This window comes from Ananas comosus, linkage group 3, assembly GCF_001540865.1.
Source record: "Ananas comosus cultivar F153 linkage group 3, ASM154086v1, whole genome shotgun sequence".
Taxonomy (NCBI): domain Eukaryota; kingdom Viridiplantae; phylum Streptophyta; class Magnoliopsida; order Poales; family Bromeliaceae; genus Ananas; species Ananas comosus.
In genome coordinates, this window is record NC_033623.1 from 16,715,470 (window position 1) to 16,735,563 (window position 20,094).

Genomic DNA, 20,094 nt, shown 5'->3' on the forward strand with positions numbered 1-20,094 from the left:
ACCAATACCAGGAAACGAACCAATCTAGACAATCTGACATTTTGACCTGCAGAAGTAACAAAAAAAAAAAAAAAAAAAAAAAAAAAAAAAGGAGGAAAGAGGAAGTAAAGGGAAGTTGCGGACAGCTTATCGCGGAGGTCGGGCGTGTCCTTGGGGGTGCCGATGGTGTTGACGAGGCGCTGGAAGGTGGCGACGGCGGTGGTGATCTGGAAGACCCCCGACGCCACCGCCTGCGTGGATTCCTTGCCCTTCCTCCCGTTGACCGCCACATTCCCCCACCGGCCGCCGCCGCGCCCCGATTCCAGGTCCTGGAAGCTCATCCTCCTCCTCCACCTCCTCCTCCTCCTCCTCCTCCTCCTCCTCTTTCTTCTTCTTCTGATAATGATGCTGATGATTTTATGATGGCGATGACGATGATCTTTTATCTCCTCCTCCTCCTCCTCCTTTTCCTCCTCCTCCTCCTCCTCGGGGAAAAACACCGTCCGATTTCTTCTTCTCCTTGACGACGACGATGTTATCTCTCCTCCTCTTCCCCGAAACAAAGGTGCGAAAGAAAGAAACCCTAGGTTGAACGGCGACGCAGATGGTCGAAGATGATGATTCGAACGCACGGAACGGAGATGAAGATCTCGGTGGTAGTGGGGTTTACATTACATATGGGGCTTGTTTGGTTCGCCCTTCTTTATCTAGGACGGTTCGCTCTTTTATTACCTAGCAATCGAAGGAATAGGCGAATCCATTTAAGTATTTGATATACGAAAATTATATTTCGATTTCAATTTTTTGGTCAATGGAAAATTTTCAATCATTGCTTTTTTTTTTTTCCAATCCTGCAGTTTGAATTCCAGCGGAAAAAGATGCACTTTACAAAAAAAAAAGGAAAAATAAATATCTCAATTATATTTTATATTTTATATTTTAAAATTAAATTCATTTTTTAACTTAAATTTTTAATTAAAATATACATTTAAATTTAGAATTTAAATTTTTAACTCTAAATTTTGATTTAAAATTTAAATTAAAGTATAGCCATTTTGAATTTGATCTATAAATTTAAATTTATAAGTTTGAATTTGAATCAAATTAAAAATTAGTTTTATATATTTCAATTTAGATTGTTATTCTGAACCAAATATATTGAAAAGTTTTATGGTTTCATTTTTAATTCATGTCCGTTCCAATTTATGTTCTGACTTTATTTTTCATTTTGAACTGAAACATTATTATTATTATGTAAATTACAATAGTGATTCAAACTGTTTGGTTCAAGTATAAAGAGAAGAATAAGGACCTTATTCCTCTCTTTATTCCCAAATAAATTTTTTTTTTGTCAATTCACCTCTTAACGGCTTATCCTTTTACTTCGACCTCTCCTGATATTCCTACCAAATTAATAATAAAATATAATTTAATTAATGTATTATATATTTTTTTTTGCTAATGAACTAGATAAATAATTAACTGCTTAATTTGTTACTCAAATAAATATTTTAATTAACTATTTGAGTAATTAATTTATTATTTTAATTAATTTGCTAATTAAATAATTAATTATTTAGTGTACTTATTCAATAATTAGTATTTATATTGATTAATTAATTAATATTTTGACTAATTTAACTATCTGATTGTTATTAATTAATTAAATAATTAATTTATTAAATTACTTGTGATTAAATAAATATTAATCACGAATTAATTTATTAATTAATATTTAGGGTTATTTGGCAATATTTATGATTAATTAGTAAATTAAATAAGTTGAATTATTATTTAATTAATATTTTGCAGTAATTAATTAGGTAAAATATTATAATGTTAAAACTATAATTATTCTTATTCTTGTTATTCTAATCTAAAATTATCCAAACGTTATTTTTTTTATTTTCAAGAAAAATATAATTTTCATTCAAATATAAAATTAATTTTATTTTAGCTTACTCCAAGAGTTGTACCTATCTCAGGAATAGTCTAAAATAGCTTATTACAAATAAAAAATGCCTTAAAAAAAAAACAACGGAGAGGGAATAGGCTTACATAGACAGGTGACGATTATCGGGCTGGGCTCACGTACTAGAGCCTTATTGTTTAGAGGGTAAGGGCCCATGCTAGCCCATCTTGCTTTTTCTCTTCCCCCAATTCACGTCCTCGTATTTTTCATTTATTAGATTATGTTTGGTTCGAATATGACAGAATTGCGGGCAATATGTAAGGATTACTGTATTTGATTCATTCGGTATATAATCAGGTCAGTAATGTAATATTACAAATGATACAAAATTGAACCGAAAATATTAGGGGCTGTGTATCTTGGATTATTGAAGGCGGCTAATCTTAAAATTATAAGTTTACCCCTCCAACTATCGAAATCCTTTCAATACGTTATTTTAAACATTTTAATTTAAAATTTTGAATTGCCAACTTTTAAAATTTAAAATTTAAAATTTTAATTTTAATTTTTTATTTTCAAATTTAAATTTTTAAATTTTAAATTTTTAAACTTCAAATTTCAAAATTTCAATATTACATTTTTAATTTTTAAATTTTAAAATTTTAAACTTCAAATTTCAAATTTTAATTTTTAAATTTTAAAAATAAATTTTAAATTTCAAATTTAAAATTTAAAATTGACAATTCAAAATTTTAAATTAAAAATTTTAAAATTTAAAATTTTAGGTTCAAATTTCAAATTTCAAATTTGTATTTTAAATTCCAAATTTTAAAATTAGATTTTAAAATTTAAAATTTAAATTTAAATTTATATTTAAATTTTAGATTTTAAATTTATAAATATCATTTCTAAATTTTAGATTTTAAATTTATATTTCACATTTATATTTTAAATTAAAATATAAAATTTTATATTTCTATTAAAATTTAAAATTTTAAAAATTTAAATTATTTAAAATAAACTTTAGTAAAAAAATTATTTGTAAACAGTAAAAAAAAAAAAGTTTACAAAATATTNCGACTAAAGACAATCTTATAATAGTCTATATTTTATTGTTAAGATTATTAAATTTTATAAATTGAACAAAGTAATAAAATATTATATTAAATCAAACGCGCTAATACAGTATCAATAGTAATTTTTTTTAGAAATTCAAAATATTTAAATATATCGAAATACTTTATAATATTATATAACTCGAACAAAATGCAGTACTATTGTTATTCCAATAATAATAATAATAATAATAACAGTCAAAATAATCCGGTTCCCATAAATAAACATAAATACAAACTGATACTAGGGTCGAACCGGGACCTTATCGTTAGCGCAAGCACGGGCCCAGGCAATTTGAGTCCGAGTCTGTTTCGGCGGACCGCCCGTGGAGCGGAAGCGAGAGCGAGAGAGACGGAGAGAGACGGAGAGGAGCGGAGAGGAGAGGAGAGGAGAGGAGCCGCGGTTGAACCTGGAAAGCAGGGGCGAAGAGTTCTGCCGCGGTTGATCGTGCTCCCTCTCTCCCGCGCGATCTGTGTCCTGGGATTTGGCAGTTGAAAAGGTCGAATGGGTCGACCTCCGCATGGCGGCGGCCCCGTCTTCCGATTCACCTTCAACGAGGTAAACCCCTCCCCCCTACTCGTCTACTTTCCCGCAGTTTAGCTTCCCCGTATCTATCTAGGGCTGGTCGCTGTTTAGACTTTATTTGGATCCACCAAATATCTTATTCCGCATGTTTTCATTATTTACGTGAGAAGGTTGTACGATTAGGCCGTGTTTGGACGTCGGAACAAGTAGATAACTTATTCGATATGAAAACTTTTCTAATATCATTGTAATTAAGAAGTTTGATTTTTGTTCTTTAAAGGTTTTGTTATCCATAATTTTGTCGAATAGTATATTTGACCTATAAAGTCATATATCTTATTCAAAAAGATGATTTGAAGACTGAATATGATATTTCATTTTAAGCATTTGATCGCACTCTTTATCTACAAAATGTATCTATCAAATGTATAAATTTCTTGAGTAAATCAAGAGGATATACCAAACGAGATATTCATACATCCAAACAGGACCTTAGTAGATGAGGAGCGTGGCCAAATGTCTAATGTGAAAAGCTAATATATTTAGTAGACCAGGAGTGTGATCAAATGTCTAGAATTAGATACTATATTCGGCCTTCATGTCATCTTTTCGGATAAGATAAATCATTTTGTAGGTGAAATATACTATTCTACCAAATCATGAATATCAAGATCTTCCAAGGAGCAAAAATTCAACTTTTTTTTTACAATACAAGCAAGGCCTTTTTGTTCTTGCGTCCGGTTTTTCATTGGATTTCTAAAGTTCTCGCTTTAGGATATTGACCAGTTTTTCATTGGATTTTCCAATATAAACACAATAAGTTTCATTTTTAGTTACGCGTCCTTCATTTTCCATTGGAAGTTGATATTTTCTCCCCATAAAATATGAGAGAGAGAGAGAGAGAGAGAGAGAGAGAGAGACATTCCTTTTTTACTCTTTATCACCTTACAACACTATGTAACGTAGGTAATCTGGAACTGTTCTCGCGCGCTTTTCCATGTTTGTGTTTTTGCTGAGACTGCCTCAGACAGACCAGACGCCTGAGCCGTCTCTCATCTTGCCAAATGTGTCCAAGTTAAGAATTCATAAAATTTCCTGTATTGTTGTGTTGTTCGGCATGAATTTGGTCGGACCCGTTTGGAACTCAGCTAAGCAGATCCATTTAAGCTCTATGTGGACTTAGTACAGTGTGTATAACACTGACATAATTACCACGAGTAAGATACTGCTGCTATTATAATCTGTATAACACAAGTTTATCTAGTAAGTCCTATTTTTAGGTTGTTGAGATGGAAGCACGCCTGGAGGAGGTAAATAATGCTATACCTGCTCGTCATGTTATATGTGCCCTTGCAGAGAAGTTCAGGTATGTGCTAACATCTAGCTTATCTGCGGTCACCTTCTGCTTTTTCAATATCTTTAGTATTTTAAGACTTAATACTAATGAGCATCATCTGCCTTAAGTGCATCTCCTGAACGAGCAGGAAAGATTGCCGTCCAGCCAAAGCAGGTACAAGCTTGCCAATTCCCTATAGCAAGAACAAACCCCTTTGGAAACTTCCGCTCATTCTCAATGTTGTTGCAGGTGTGGAACTGGTTTCAAAATCGTAGATATGCACAAAGAGCCAAATCTACTAAGGCGTCTGCAAAGCTGACTGTCTCACCTATGGCCCAGGATGATTTACCTTCAATCAGAAATGTTGTTCCTCCTGTTCCTGTTCCTACTGGTGCATATCGTACACTTGATTAATTTATCAATATCAGGATAATACTCATTGACGTTTCCTTCATGACAAGCTATTCTTACTTTGTGATATGCTGCTTAATGCTTTATCCATGTTTGAAATTTATTTCACCCAATATTTTGTAGTTATGGGTGACCCTCTCAGGTTTGGTGCAGTCTGTTTAGGAAGGGTCTAGTTGGTTCTGGGTGGGGCTAGTGTGAATTCAAACTAGTTTGGGCTGATTCAATTTTCTGTAAATTTGCATTAGATTCGGCCTTTTTGTTTGCCGGTGTGATTTGGCCTAACTTATGGACATGCTGAGGGTTCTATGTTCGCTGTTGGATTATATAGCTTTCTTTTTTTTTGGGTACAATCTTCGGTTTTGAAGTTCTCTTTCAATGAAAAGGTTTCAACTCTTGAGAAGAAGAGGACGAAGTTACAAGAGGAGGGGCACTTATAAGGAGGCAATCATTTTAACATCTGTAAATAGCTGTGACCCGCTTGAGAATCCATCAAGATTCTCAAATTTTTTTTGTTACATTGATTGTTTTGTTCTTCTAGGAGATCTTTGTTTCTTTTGCTTCGAGGGAAAATCTGCTTATTGATGTTCATTTGACAACTTTTTAAGTTACCAATGGTACTCAAGTTTTCCTCCTCTTCTGTTAGTTTCTGAATTTTGTTTTTACTTCCCCTTTGTTCTTGAGACACTGTAGCCATATCATCAACCAACAGAAATTGTTGTTAATTTGTTGATTGTTGATTTGCAGCGTTTGCTGTTTTCCTTTGTGCCTAAAATCACCTATTTTTAAGTCCTTGGGTTCTATTGCTCTCTAACTTATTGTTAAGCATCTTTGAGACTTTTGTGATTCGTAACCATCAAATGCAGGAAGAAATTCTCTGGAGAATGGCCAAATGGAATTTGAAGCGAAGTCCGCTAGAGATGGGGCATGGTAAGTAGTCAATTTATGTGTGATGTTTTGTCTAAGTGATGATGTTGTGTCTAAGTGATCATCAGATAATACCTTCTTCCTCCTTTCATTGATAGATCAAGAAAAAATTAGTCATCATCTATGCCTTCTTCTATGCTCAATCTTCCCTTCACAAATATTGAAGGCACATGTTTGCAAGAGCATAACAGTCATTTTGGCAGACAACTCTCAACCTTTATTTGTAAACTAATGGTAGTCATATTTTGGGATCATGTTACAAATTTGTAACATTTAGGGCTTGTTTGGTTCAAGGGTGGAATTGGAATGGATAATAGAATGGGAATGAATTGGAATGATAATTGGAATGACCCACTCCCCCAAGACGTTTGGTTTATTTATGGATTGGAAATTAGAATGAGTTATTCAAATTTCATTGTTTGGTTCATATAAACTAAAAAAATTATAGAATACTATAATAGTAATTTTACTCTCAAATATAAATTTATATTATTTAAAATTTATGAAAAATATAATACTATTCTCTAATAAGTTTTCCAAAAAAAATATCAAATTTATTTTTAAAAACTTTTATTGATGTGGGTTAGGGATAGGGTTTTGAGAGATGATAGGTTTTTTTTTTTTTTTTGATGAGAAAGGGGTGAAGAGAAGGAGGGTGAGATGGTCACATGGGCTTTGGGCTTCCGGAATGAAATCTCAATCCGGGCTAGAAGACCGGAATCAAGTTGAAGGCTAATGGGCCATTCCCATTCCAGTCCGGAATAGGAATTCCAAACCGATTCATACAAACCAAACAAAATTAACCGGATTTGATCAAACCGATTCCCATTTCATACCCAAAATAGATGAACCAAACAAGCCCTTAGAGGGATATATTTTATAATATAACTTTGGAGGGACAATGTGCAATTTTAATGGATTGGCCCTTTAAATTGAACCTTGAACTTTGCTGAATGTAACCGACGAAACTGGAGCTGAGAGCTCTTCCCCTCATAAAAAATGCTTTTGATTCCCTTAACCTCAAGTATGCAACCTAGCTTTTTTGCCACCAAAATGTTATCAGTTGAGCTTGGCCAACTGAAAGGGGCTTTTCAATCTACCTTCTGTGAGCTTCTTAGAATAGTGAATCCAAGGCAGCTAGGTATGAGTTGATACGGTGCTAAAATATAAAGTAGGAGTTGTAAAGTGCTAAGTTTTAAGTGCTCTAACTATTTTTAGATGTCTATTTCTGTGGAGTAGCCTCTTTGCCTGATTTTGTAACGTTAGGTTCTGGCCAATAGCAACAGGAACTATCTGTTTTGCTTTAAAACCTTTTCTTTGCATGTAACAGAATATTTCAGCATTATTCTGATTATCCTCTCTATGTTTGCTTATAGATATGACGCTACTATATGGCAGCTATTCTTTTCTGTCTTCTGCTGCTTTATATTTGATCTAATTTTGCTTTGATATACAGGTATGATGTTCAAGCATTTCTTTCACATAGGATGTTTGAAATAGGTGATCCGGTAATGATACATATTCTCTGTTTCTAACTCCATGTGCATCAGCTTATGCATGTCTTACTCAATTCATGTGCTTTTGAAGTCGAGAGAAAAGATGCATTCTACTAGTTAATTTCATTTGTAATTTTCTATTATTTGCATGCATCAGGAAGTTCGAGTTCGTTTTCAAGGGTTTGGTATGGAAGAGGATGAATGGGTTAATGTGCGCAGGTGTGTCAGACAGAGGTCTCTTCCTTGTGAAGCTGCAGAATGTGTTGCTGTACTTCAGGGTGACCTCATACTTTGTTTTCAGGTGCTGTCAGGTTACCAGGATTCTGCTTTTAAAGTTTAATATTTGTTTCCCTTTTCTTGTGTGTCTAAAGCCTATAGATGTTTGTACAAAATGCCTAAACATTCTTGTGCTCAATTGAGAGATCTGGCCTTATTCATTGGGCAGCTACTTTAAAGACATTCTTGTGCTCAATCAAAAGATCTGGCCATATTCATCCAGCGATTAAGACGCTTTTTAAATATTCCTTTCTGCTGCTGGAATTCACTTCGACCTTCCTTATTCAACAGCATTCTCTAGCCAGCTAAAATCTACATGTAAAATTGTGGAAATAAAATTTAAATGCTTTTGTCATCAATGCAATTTCCTAGCATGAGACAGATTTATTACAATAATGCTTTTAAATGAAAGTAGTTGAAGAAACAGAATAGAATTTTTTTGGATTATCTGTTGAAACCTTAAAAGGATAATGTGGTACATCTGAATTAGTGCTATGCATTTTCACGACGTAGTTTGTAACTAGGATTTTTCAGCGTAATGTTTATAGCTAAGAATTTTTAGCGTAATTTTCTGGAGTCATTCACGAACCTGAATACACTGCTTTTTAATAACTTTATGTATTTTTGGTGAAAATTTGAATAATCATTGGGTTATGGGCCAAGTCCAAAATATGCAAGGCTAGTTTTCCCTCAGTTTGCAACTTCTAGTTAAATAATACTTTAGAGGTGTTATATCATGATATGAAAAATTTGGTGACAATATCTCTATTGTTAGTATTGTGATCTCAAATCTATTGCTTTACTGTTCCAAGAAAGTGCAAAATGTGCAATTATTAAGTATGCTTGAGGTGGTGGTTAATCTCTCTCCTCCTTTCTCTATTTCTTTGTTGTTAGTGTTGTGATCTCAAATGCTAGTTGCTTGAGCGTTGGTTGATCTCTCTCTCTCTCTCTCTCTCTCTCTCTCTCTCTTCTATCCTCTCCTTTTCGCCCTTTTTAGGCTCTATTGTCAACACAAAGACATTTTGTTTATTTTATTTCTGTGACCCCATTTACTCGATTCAACAATGAATATTAGTGGATTTGCATTTTTTTCCTTTTTCTTCCTTCAGCAGAATTTTGGATCTTCCATAAGTTTTCATGCCATTTACGCAAGTTGTGTGCCATGAATAAATTGCCTTTGGGACAGTTATGATGAATATCAAATTTGGATACATGACTTGGCCAATATACGTGGTCAATATTGTTGGGTCGTTTGTCTTCATTCATTATACTTGTTCACAGTCCCCTGGCCTGTTACACAGACCAACCAGCTAGTGGCTATCTGATAGTTGTTCAGCTTGCTGATTATGCTAAAATTTCTTACTTGGGTTTGAGATAACATCTTTGACCAGTCTCCTTTTGAATATACTAGAGTTAACTGTAAGATTTTTGAGTAAAGTTGAGAAGTTCCTTTACCATGATTGTTCGATCATTATGGCTGTCTTGCATGGACTTGGTTTTCTATTCTTGGTAGTTTCAACTTTTGACTTATGCCATCTTAATTATAGTGGTTCAAAATTTCAAATAATGTAAGCTGCTGTTTATTGTAGGAGTAGTAACCCAAAGTATCTTTTAGATTAGAGGTACCAGATATAAAGCACTCTGTTGCTTCATTATTACATTCCTAAAGTTTAAAGATTTCTAGATTATTTTTATTGGAATTAAACTCAAATGTTTTGTTTTGTGTTTTCAGGAAGGTAAAGAGCAGGCTCTTTATTTCGATGCCCATGTCCTTGATGCACAAAGGCGTAGACATGATTTACGAGGATGTCGATGTAGATTTTTGGTCCGTTATGATCATGATCAGTCTGAGGTACTTAGGAAATTTCTGTTAGTATAAATCCTCTTCTCCTCTGTTATATGCATGCATGAAGTTGCAAACTGTTCTAGATTACAAAGTTACACAATAATCACCAAGTAGCATTCCCAATCTGAGAATATGTTTCTCAAGGGCTTTTCCCTCATGTAACAATTCGTGTGTCAAGTAGGACAGTTGGATCTTCGTAAGTCGCTCTACCTGTGGATTGGCCTTATATGTCCAGTGCTGAAGGTGTAGCAATTGCAGCGATAAATTTCTCTAGGGTGGGACTGTAGGAAGTAACTTAACAAGTGATTACTTTTGTAGCTACTTGTTATAAAGGTTAAGCTTGCATTTAGCACTTGCTGATATCCGTGTGGACTGTTCATTTTGCTCTGCTTGCATCAAAATAGAACAATGTCCTTTTTCTGGGTTGAGGATAAATTGCAATTAATTCCACACAAGTCATCATTTTCAGTTTAGAGAAAAAGGGGATTTGCTATCAAATACAATTTTGTTCCACTACTTGAGTCATTTTTGCACAGATGGCTTTAGCATAATGGTTTATAGCATATGTAGATGTGTTCTTAGCCTTTCCAAAGAACTTACTCTGCTGCAAGTCATTTTTTTCTTAAGCCACGAAATACGGGATTGCGTTGTTGTTGTCAGAGTTTTTCCAAGATTGTCATGTCAAAATGTTATATAGAAAATAAACAACAGTACTCACTGCTTCAAGTTTACAGACACAGTAGCCAAGTTGCCATCAAATATCCTTTTTTTTTCCCTTGTTTTTTTGAAGAAAATTTTAATCATGAGTGATGCTACTGTCTGAAAGCAGGAAATAGTGCCACTGAGAAAGGTATGTAGGCGGCCGGAAACTGATTACAGGCTACAGATACTGCAAGCATCAAGAGGAGCGTCAGGAGCTATGGATCAACGGGCTATGGTGAAAGCTCCAACAAGCATACCCAAGGATATCAATCCTATTGTCACAAATAGGACTAATCTGAAGCAGCAGAAACTGATGGATGTTAACACTGATGAGGTGCTAACAGTCCTTCCTGCTGCTGTACCAAACACGGACACAAACACGAAGGAGGAGCCTACTATCGGGGGTGATCAATTTGCCTACACCTCTCCGATCCCCCCACACACGGTTAGTCATAGCAATAGTACCATTCCAGATGTAACCATGGGCGACGCTGTGCCTCCAGGGAACTCTACAAATTCTGATTACCCACAAGAAGGAAACGTTGAAGTGTGAATGTGCTTTCTTGATTGCTGCATTGTACTTTATCACTGTCTATTAAACTGTTTGGGAATTATGAAAAGCTTGAATTGCTCAAACACATTTGCAGTGGAGAGTATCATTTGATACTGGTCTCTATTTGATGCATCTATTTGTTTGGTTGGGAGATGAAAGGATTAGTTAGCAGTATTCCCTCTACCCTTCGGAGCAGATATAAAGAAAAACAGTTTTTGTTGGCAGTTATTTCTGGTACCCATGTAATGAATTTCTTGAATCATGTAAATGTAGGTTATTTTGGTGGTGCATATGTAATGGATTCTTTGGATCACATAAAATTAGCGTCACAGCTTGCATGCCAGTTGGGATGTATTTTGGGCCGTGCACCGCTGGCACGCCCACATTTTTTGGGGGCCCGGTCTTGCCCGGTTGTGCAGCGCCGGATCAGATTTTGTGGACTTGTGGCCCAGCATGGACCTTGGCCGGACCGGATTTTGTGGATGTGTGGCCCAGCATCGACCTTGGACAGATGGCACGGGCCGGGGCTGGTTCCGTGTGGGCCTAGTATTTTGTTTATTTTTTAGATTTAAATTTTTTATATCTAGAAGTTTTAAAATATATAGATACTTTTAACTATTAGAGGGGTATTGTAGGTCAAAAAAAAATAATTTTAATTTTTTTGAAAAAAAATTAAAAAGTTTTTGGGAAAAAAAAATCAAATTTTAAAGATCATTTGAATAATATTTTAAAATTTTGATAAATTTTTATAAAATTATTTGGATTGAATTTTTTTTTTTTTAATAAAAAATCTGGTGCATGAGAAATCTGGTGATTGGTGTGAAGGAAGAAAAAGACAGTTCAATTAGACAATAAAGAAAGGTGCGTAAAAGGATCAACGAAAATTAATTAATTAATTAATTAGGCTCTATATATCTACTCGATATATTTAATCAATCGCTCGAATGACCACCGAACTAAATACAAAAGGGAGGATTCATTGTACAATGTCATCGCTTCCAAACGACCCAGTCGATTGCCGACCATCATCGGTGGTGGAGTGCTCACGTACGAAGGATTACGAGCGCGAAAATGTCAAAGCATGCATGCACGTGTGAAGAACCTAGCTTATTACAATTACTTAATTTCGTTGATTGACGTCCTTGCTATTGGCAATGTTTGAAAGCCAATAGGCTGCAGACAAGTACGTATGCCGTGTGCAGAAAATTAAAGATGTGACTCGGAGTGTCCACCTGCGTAGAATCTACCTTCTATCGTGTATATCCATGCCATATGATATGATCTGCAAAATAAGCCTTACAACATTTAAACAGAAAACAATGAAAGAGAAATTACTACGTACCTTCCTGGTCCACCTGCAGGCCAGCCATGGACTGCAGGTTTTCTCCGACCAACTTTTCGAAAAGGAAAAAAAACAAAAAATAATTGAAGAAATTAAAGAATGTAAATTATTAATAAGTGATTCAAACCGATTTGCAGTTGAAATGCGATGGAGGAAGATTGTATGGGCAGTCCACGCCCCAAAAGGCGAATCAAATTAGCCGTATATATATATATATATATATATGCTACAAAGTTGGATCAGATAATTGCTTACATGTACACCCCTGATCAAAACTTAGAAAATATCTTATTTATTTCTAAAAAAAATTGTTTAAAAAATATACCAACAAGCTTTCTTTGTTAGTATTTGTTACTCAAATCTATGCTCACTATTAATTAGCACATATTAGTTCATCGATCTCGACTGAAATACTAGCTATTTTTGCCTCTTTATATTTAATCCATTTTACTAGTCAAGGAAGAAGAAGCTTCAACTTCTTTTCGCCGTAGTCGAAGAAGATGAAGCTTCATTTTCTTTCAACTTGCAAAAGAAAATGACAATTGTAAGGGCAAATAAAAAAAGGAGATTATTTAAAAATAAATAAAAAAGTAGAAAATTATTTAAGGACAAATAAGAAAAGTATAAGAGACTGTTAAGAACAAATTAGAAAGGTAAGTGATAGTAGAAAGTGTTAAATATAAAATTATTTAAACACTGTTCTCGATCTATAAGCTTAAATTTTTTGAGCATAACGATTGTTTTTAAATATAAAAATATTTAAACACCATTTTTTTCACAAACTGAGGCTTAGAGAATAACAGTTATTTCACGTGGTATTAGAGTAAGAAATTCTGAGTTCAATTCACACCAGGCTTCTAAAATTATTAATTTTTTCTCAATTAATTCAAGTCCACCTACGTCATGGACCTATAAAAAGTCTCGAGCGCAGATATGAAGGATAGTGTTAAATATAAAAATATTTAAACACCATTCTCTATAAGCTTAAATTTTTAGAATACAATGGTTATTTCATGTAAAGTAAATTTAAATAGGCAAATAGGCATTTCACATGCAGAAAATAATGATTGTTTTTAATGGCGCACTAACGGAATGTGACTCTTAAGGATATACTTGAAAGAGTTTGGAACTTTGTAGGAATTTGTTTTAGAATAATAAAAATTTAAAAGAATAATTTTCATATTAGCCTTCTTAAAAAAATAAATATAAAAGTAAAAAACCTTTATAGGGACGTTCAAGCAGCTGCCCCCCAAAAGTAGAGCATTAGATTTAACAGTAGCTGGTTGGTTCACATGTTAAAGTAGAAGCTGATTGTTTAGATAATATATGTTCACAACAACCGACTAATCTTTTTTTAAGAAAAGGCATTTGTTTATATACCCGATACTACTATTAAAAAATTTTAAATTTATTTCTAAATATTCAAAATATTCTTTTAAATTCCAATTCCATTGCGTAGAATTAGTTGGAGTACAAAGCAATTGAATTGGGTGGTCGTGAGAATTAAAAAGATTATCTTTAGAGTGCGATGCGATCTATTATATACAGCAGGGTAGTTTAAGATGACAATGGTTACAGCTGTATTTAATTTTCAACGTCCTGCAATTAGCAGAAAAAGTGAAACTGGGCATTGCTGGCACATGAAATTAAGCTTGCAGATGCATATATATGGGTAGGAATACTCGTTAACTATTTGCGCGAGAAACTCCATTTCCGTATGTATAGTTTGGTAACATAATAATTAAAAGTATTATATATTATCATAATAAAAATATTTTAAAATAAAACACTTTTAATTTTCAGTGACATGTTTAATTTTTACAGTAACGGTTCAACCATACTTTTTTAAATATAAAACAAGTAAAGAGAAGTAGTCTTAAATTTTGGAGTATTTTATAATATAAATATCGTATTTTTAAAGGATAAACAAAGCAAAATCGGCTGATGAAGTACTACAAAAAAAAAAAGAAAAAAAAGAATTGTACATAACCTAAATCATAAATATAATTAAGCCCGTTCTGTTCGCAGCTATGGTGCGGCGCTATAACCCGGCTAGCTCAGTTACAAAAATTTAACCTGCAAAGTAGAGATATTTTATGTATCCGGATCCATGCACAATCTATTTGCCGGGTCTGAAAATTTTGCCGCACCGTACCCCTTCGCTAGCAGGTTGGGCTCGGATCCAGTAGTTAGCTAGTCAACTATAGTGCTCACCCGGTTCGGCAAAAACGAATTCAGATAGCCTAGCTAGATTATTTCAGACAGACTCTTGATTAAAAATATTATTAAATATAAAAAATTGTGTTTAATTATCAACGAGCCTCGAGTCTGGACGTGAAAGGTATTAGCCAGTGTCGAATGTAAAATATTCAAAATATCGTTTTCGAATAGTTTAACTTTTTGAAGATAAACAATAATTTCACATAATTTAGCAAATATCTTAATTTGCCTGGGGTTTGACAAAATTATCATACTGACATTTGAATTAAGTAGTGCTGACTACAGCATTACTGTAGCTCAATTAATTAATTGGCTTTCGATTTTTAATTAAAATTAAGGAAATTAAAGACCAATCATGTAGCCTACGGCCGGGAAGACTTCAGTAGTTAGCCACACGACTTTAATTAGCTAGACTAGACTAGATATTCTTTTTGTTTTGCCAACTTGAATTATTAGATAATTTTACCCCACGAGTTAAAAAGGGTTATATATTCATGGAACCACGCATACATGCAAGATCTTTTGCAAGAGATGATTTTTGTTTTTGTTGCTAATTAAGACACGACCGTCGTGAGTCGTGCAAGGAAACCACACGGTATCAGCTGAAGATGGAGGGGGTACTGTTGAGATTTTGCTCTTAATTTGTAATAACAATAACAATATATATATATAGTTTATTAATTAGTCCATGATTTGGTTGCCTTAATAAATTAAGATTCCAAAATGGATGGGTGATTCACACCTTTTAATCAGTCATATAGAAACTACAACACGCACACACGTGGCTCCGTGCGAGGTTTTGGGATACACTTGTCGTGCGTGACCCAAACTGCGTGATGTGGCTGGGGCCCGCCCGGGAGTCTAAATCTGTGGGCACAAGGAAACGCAGAGGCCACGTCCAGCACCGCAGAAATCCCGGCATCAATTGCAGAAAATTAAAGCACGTGGGCAGATCTGCGCGCGCAACACGTGGCCGTATCCGATCTCCATTTTCTCGCGGTTGTTAATTTGATTCTTTGACTGCAACTTCTGTATATAATATATGTGGTTGCAAATAGAAGATTTGCTCAATCAGTACATAAGTATGAATGTACTGAGCCTATATATGTGCGGTCTTCGACGACTTGCCCGCCACACCACGTGGACTATGCTTGCTGATTCTTGATATGATCCGAAATCGCAAGAACCATATATGCACGCACGCGCATACATCATATATACTATTATTTATTTATATATGGTTGATCTGTACGTATCATGTGCCCTGGGACACTTGGCAGTTCCAGATTTTTACTGCATGCCAAAGTAAGCAGACAATTTATTCCGCAACTTTGCTTTCTCCACGACTTTTCCAGCTCAAGAGAGTTGAAGAGTAAGAGCCGAATTAATCGTGCGCGGGGCCGCGGGCCAATAATAAATATAAATAAATAAATAAATAAATAAATAAATAAATATATATATATATATATATATATATATATATATATATATATATATATTGTAGTAGATCGAGGACGTCGTATATCATGTATACGTGTGGGGTTGGGACGATATCTAATAATTATTTTTAATTCCCTCCGAGCTCAAGATTTTCGATCCCCAACTCGATCGCGCGGTACGTAGCTAGGGATCGAGCTGGTGCTCCTTCAAGCCGCGCGCGCTCAGCTCACTTTGCCAGCTCATTAAAATTTTGCTAGTCCAACACGATCAAGCTGCTCGTGTGACCGGGCTCGTTGTACCAATTGTCTTGACGGCTAGGCGTCGTTATGTAGTACATTACTAATTTCTTTTTTTAAAAAACTTAAAACGCACGTTAATAAGAAATGCGGATAAAACTGAGTAACTATATATGCTCAAGTATGGAATGTGCGGAATGTCATTTTGTAATAAACAATTAATGCTAGTGCCCTAGCCAAAAATTGGTTATAATTTTATAACTCTATCGTCCAATTAATAATCCATACTTTCTACTATAGAGTCTTATCATCTTCTCTCTTTTGTTTATTCTTAAAAATCCAAAAATAATTTCTTAAATCTGAACCAAGTAAGATTACAATACTTGGATTAAGAATTGCAGCACTATTAGTTTACAACCCAGAAGGGTTTGTAGACTTAGCATTTCTCTTTTAGAATATGATAACACGAAAAAGAAATAAACTAAAAGGGACGAAACAGTACCTGACAGACTTAATATAAAAACAAAAATATACAATTTTCATCAAATTTTCTACACTGTTAGGCTTAACAAAGTCAAGCATGAGTAAGTTAAATTGTTAGATGTTCGCAAATTCTTGAACCACAAGAGTTTCGAATCTAATATATATTGGTTATTTTATTTAGTTAAGTTAAAGTTATTGTCAATTTTATTGAATTTTATTTTAAATTTTATTAAAGATTTAACTATTAATATATATAAATATTTCATTTATCTTGTACATAAAATATGACAGATGAGAGAGAGTATGTGGTATATTTTAAGACTAATTAAGGTATTGTGAGAAAAGCATCCTTTTGTATCCCTTGGGTTGTAATTAAATTCTTTACTCGGCCTTCACCCGTGTAATTAAGTACGTAGATTAGTTGTCAATCCAAGTAAATTATTATTTGTGTATTTTATTTTTCTACTTTTTTTTTTATTATTTATCAGTAATCTCATATGTAGATGCACTAGATATTTTCCGTATTTGTCGTAACATAAATTATATCTAATTATGTTGTGGTTGCTTGTGGATTTAGCGAGTGGAGCAAGTAAGCTTTTGTTGATCCATGTTTTTTGAGAGATTGTTGAGCCAAGTTGATCGAAGATTGGCGCCGTTGAGCCAAGTTGACAATTTAACGGCTGGGGGCGCGGGGTTAACTAAGTACATATATAAATCTGCATCCTTCTTCATAAGAAATTAAGGGCATGGAAAATATCCCTTGCTGAAAAAGAAAATGGCGCCGATCCATCAGAGGCCGGGGTTGATTAATTGTTTGCTGGCATTTCAGACATCAAAAAATCCACAATGGTGGTAACACGTGGCCCAGCCCGGCCGCCGAAGACTATCTAGGAAACTACCAAAATCCAACCTTTGATTCGGTATCAGTTCTAGCTAGCTTCCGCCGCAGTAATAATAATAATAATAATAATAATAATAATAATAATAATAATAATAATAATAATAATAATATAGCTTGATTGTCATGAGCGACCAGCTAATCGAACTTAATTTGACGGCAGAATTTGTAGAGAGTTTACATGCAGCTACATCGATCTGTACAGCAGCAGCCGGCTGCTATAATTCAAGATGTTTAATTAATTTATTGGTGGATCGATCGATTGATGTATGCATATCCGTCACCATAGGTTGAAGTTTTATGTGCATGGTTGGAACAATTAATATTAACGCAGGCATGCCGCGAAATTTCAACCAAAAGTAGGAGCACCTACGTATCTCGATGGACACGTGGCTTATTTGACTAACTAGCTAGCTAGGTGCGTTTGGCCGACCTTCAATATTCGGTGCTGCGGCTGGGGGAGGAGTTCCCCAGAGGAATGACGCCGCCATGCATATATATTAATTCATGTCTGCCGCTGTAATTGCTTGAATTGAGAGCTACATATATTCGAAAAGGTTGCACTTGCACCCCGCCCAGGAGTGCAAGCACCACGTACGTACTCCGTCGGGATCGAGAACTATATATATGTGCCATTGACTAGAAACATAGGAATTGAACCACAAATTAATGTGGGGTCTAACACGCACCCATTCCATCCCTTAGGAAGCAAGCATGCATGGGCCCATCTATATACAATATATATATATATACACGTACGTTCGTTCGTTCATACGTTGCATCTTCATCCCATGGCTCCGAAGCTATCCAGCTGTCGATCGGTTGTCCCTTTAGATCTAATAATTAGGACGTCGGTTGCTGCACGGAACGTCGCAAGGCCATTTACATGCATGATACACAGATTCTGTACGTAACTCGACTTGCATGTTCATGTATAAGTAGCCGAGCGGTCAAAATAAGTGCATTTCGTATATTTGACAATTAGGACCCCTACATATAGCACGTCTGTACATTCTAACAGCCTAGCTAACAGGCTAATCGCTGATACGTTAATACCAGCTGCAAGCTGTTCGATCGATCTGCTGACTAATTTATTGGACGTACAATTAAGCCCTGATCGACATGGACATTCATTCATTCATTCATTCATTACCCTCGCTAGATTAATTGGTGAAAATTCTACAAGCAATATTCCAGCATATATATAGTTATGATAAATACTGACGCTTACAATTCAAAAGGACATGAAATTAATCTTATAAGCCACCATCTTAATGTTAAACAACAGTGATATAATTAGTGTAGAGAAATTAATTAGCCTTTAAATGATAAACCTGAAGAATTGCAATCCAAAAAGAATTATAGAGGTAGCGTTGCCTTCTAGTTATTGCTGGTAGGTAGGAGCAAGCTTAGCTAGCTAACTAGTTATCAAATTGGAAACCCAAGAAAACTAATAAATGTTGTCTTTTGAATTCAAATGAAGTGTGATCAAATCCACAGTATGTTGAAGTTCAGAAATGAAGGTTCTCGTTTTTTTTTTCGGTGCATAAAATTAATTTGAAAAGAGAGAATTGGCACTTAACCATTTGTGACAAATTCTTTTAGCATTATTTCATTACGATAATTGCTATCCTTTATGAGCATAAATATTAAAAATACGTACCATTATCTGAAAGTTTTATTTCACATAATTTAATATCCTCCTAAAAAATTATCGCAAATATCCAAAAAAAAAAAAAAAAACTTCATATCAACACAGCAACACAATTAATGAGTTGTAAAATCAAATAATGGGCACATTACCTCTCTTTTGAAAATTTCTCTTACTTATTAGTTGTTTCGAATAATTAAATATCCTACTGCAGCCTTTCCTTTCATACAGTCCTTATTTCTTTTTATAAAACTATAAAAAAAAAATGATTCTACTAATGATTATTTTTACCGACCGTCCCTAGAGTAAATGGCAAAAGGCTTGGTGGTTGGTATCCGAGGTTTCAAGTTCAAATCCTAGTTGATTCACATTTCTGGCTAAGTTTATTTCTAATTGAAATAAACGAAGCGGGTAGCGTGCTTTCTATCTCTAAAAAAAAAAACTAATGATTATCTCTCTGTCCGAATTTAATAGATTTAGGTGAACGGCACACTAACTATATATTAAAGATTCCAATCTAATCTTATATCTCACTTTCTGTTTCCATCAACATCCCTGCTATCAATACGAAAGTATGGTTCAACGAGCGAGTTATGAGTTTGAATTCAAAGTGACATCTCATAAATTGAATGAAACTTACGAAATAGTTTGTTGGTGTACTATTAGTCGCCTAAACCATCGTTTTGGCTTGCAAGAACAAGTTTACACTAACAATCTTACATGCCTATTTATAACTTGTTGGACAACA

At 34.4% G+C, this 20,094-nt stretch overlaps 2 protein-coding genes across 6 annotated transcripts in view; one reads left to right on the forward strand and one right to left on the reverse strand.

The window, feature by feature from the left end:
- LOC109707486 (syntaxin-22-like) overlaps positions 1–765 on the reverse strand; it is a 4,431-nt gene extending 3,666 nt beyond the window's left edge. The window contains exon 1 of one of the 2 annotated variants that reach the window (XM_020228773.1): positions 124–765. In XM_020228773.1, coding sequence (XP_020084362.1) covers positions 124–320 — 197 coding nt within the window. In that variant the 5' untranslated portion in view covers positions 321–765. The remainder of the gene's footprint in view (positions 1–123) is intronic. The other variant, XM_020228774.1, reaches the window with a different exon arrangement.
- Positions 3,257–11,396, forward strand: LOC109707484 (protein SAWADEE HOMEODOMAIN HOMOLOG 2-like). 4 transcript variants are annotated; one of them, XM_020228768.1, is made up of 10 exons: positions 3,257–3,565; positions 4,499–4,606; positions 4,813–4,898; positions 4,997–5,042; positions 5,118–5,259; positions 6,143–6,206; positions 7,660–7,711; positions 7,857–8,000; positions 9,708–9,827; positions 10,651–11,396. In XM_020228768.1, the coding sequence occupies exons 3-10, from the start codon at positions 4,822–4,824 to the stop codon at positions 11,074–11,076; spliced, it is 1,071 nt and encodes a 356-aa protein (XP_020084357.1). In that variant the 5' UTR covers positions 3,257–3,565; positions 4,499–4,606; positions 4,813–4,821; the 3' UTR covers positions 11,077–11,396. The 4 variants fall into 4 exon arrangements, with proteins under 4 accessions (XP_020084357.1, XP_020084358.1, XP_020084360.1 ...); XM_020228769.1 differs by lacking the exon at positions 4,499–4,606 and having other exon boundaries at positions 4,797–4,898; XM_020228771.1 differs by lacking the exon at positions 4,499–4,606 and having other exon boundaries at positions 4,801–4,898.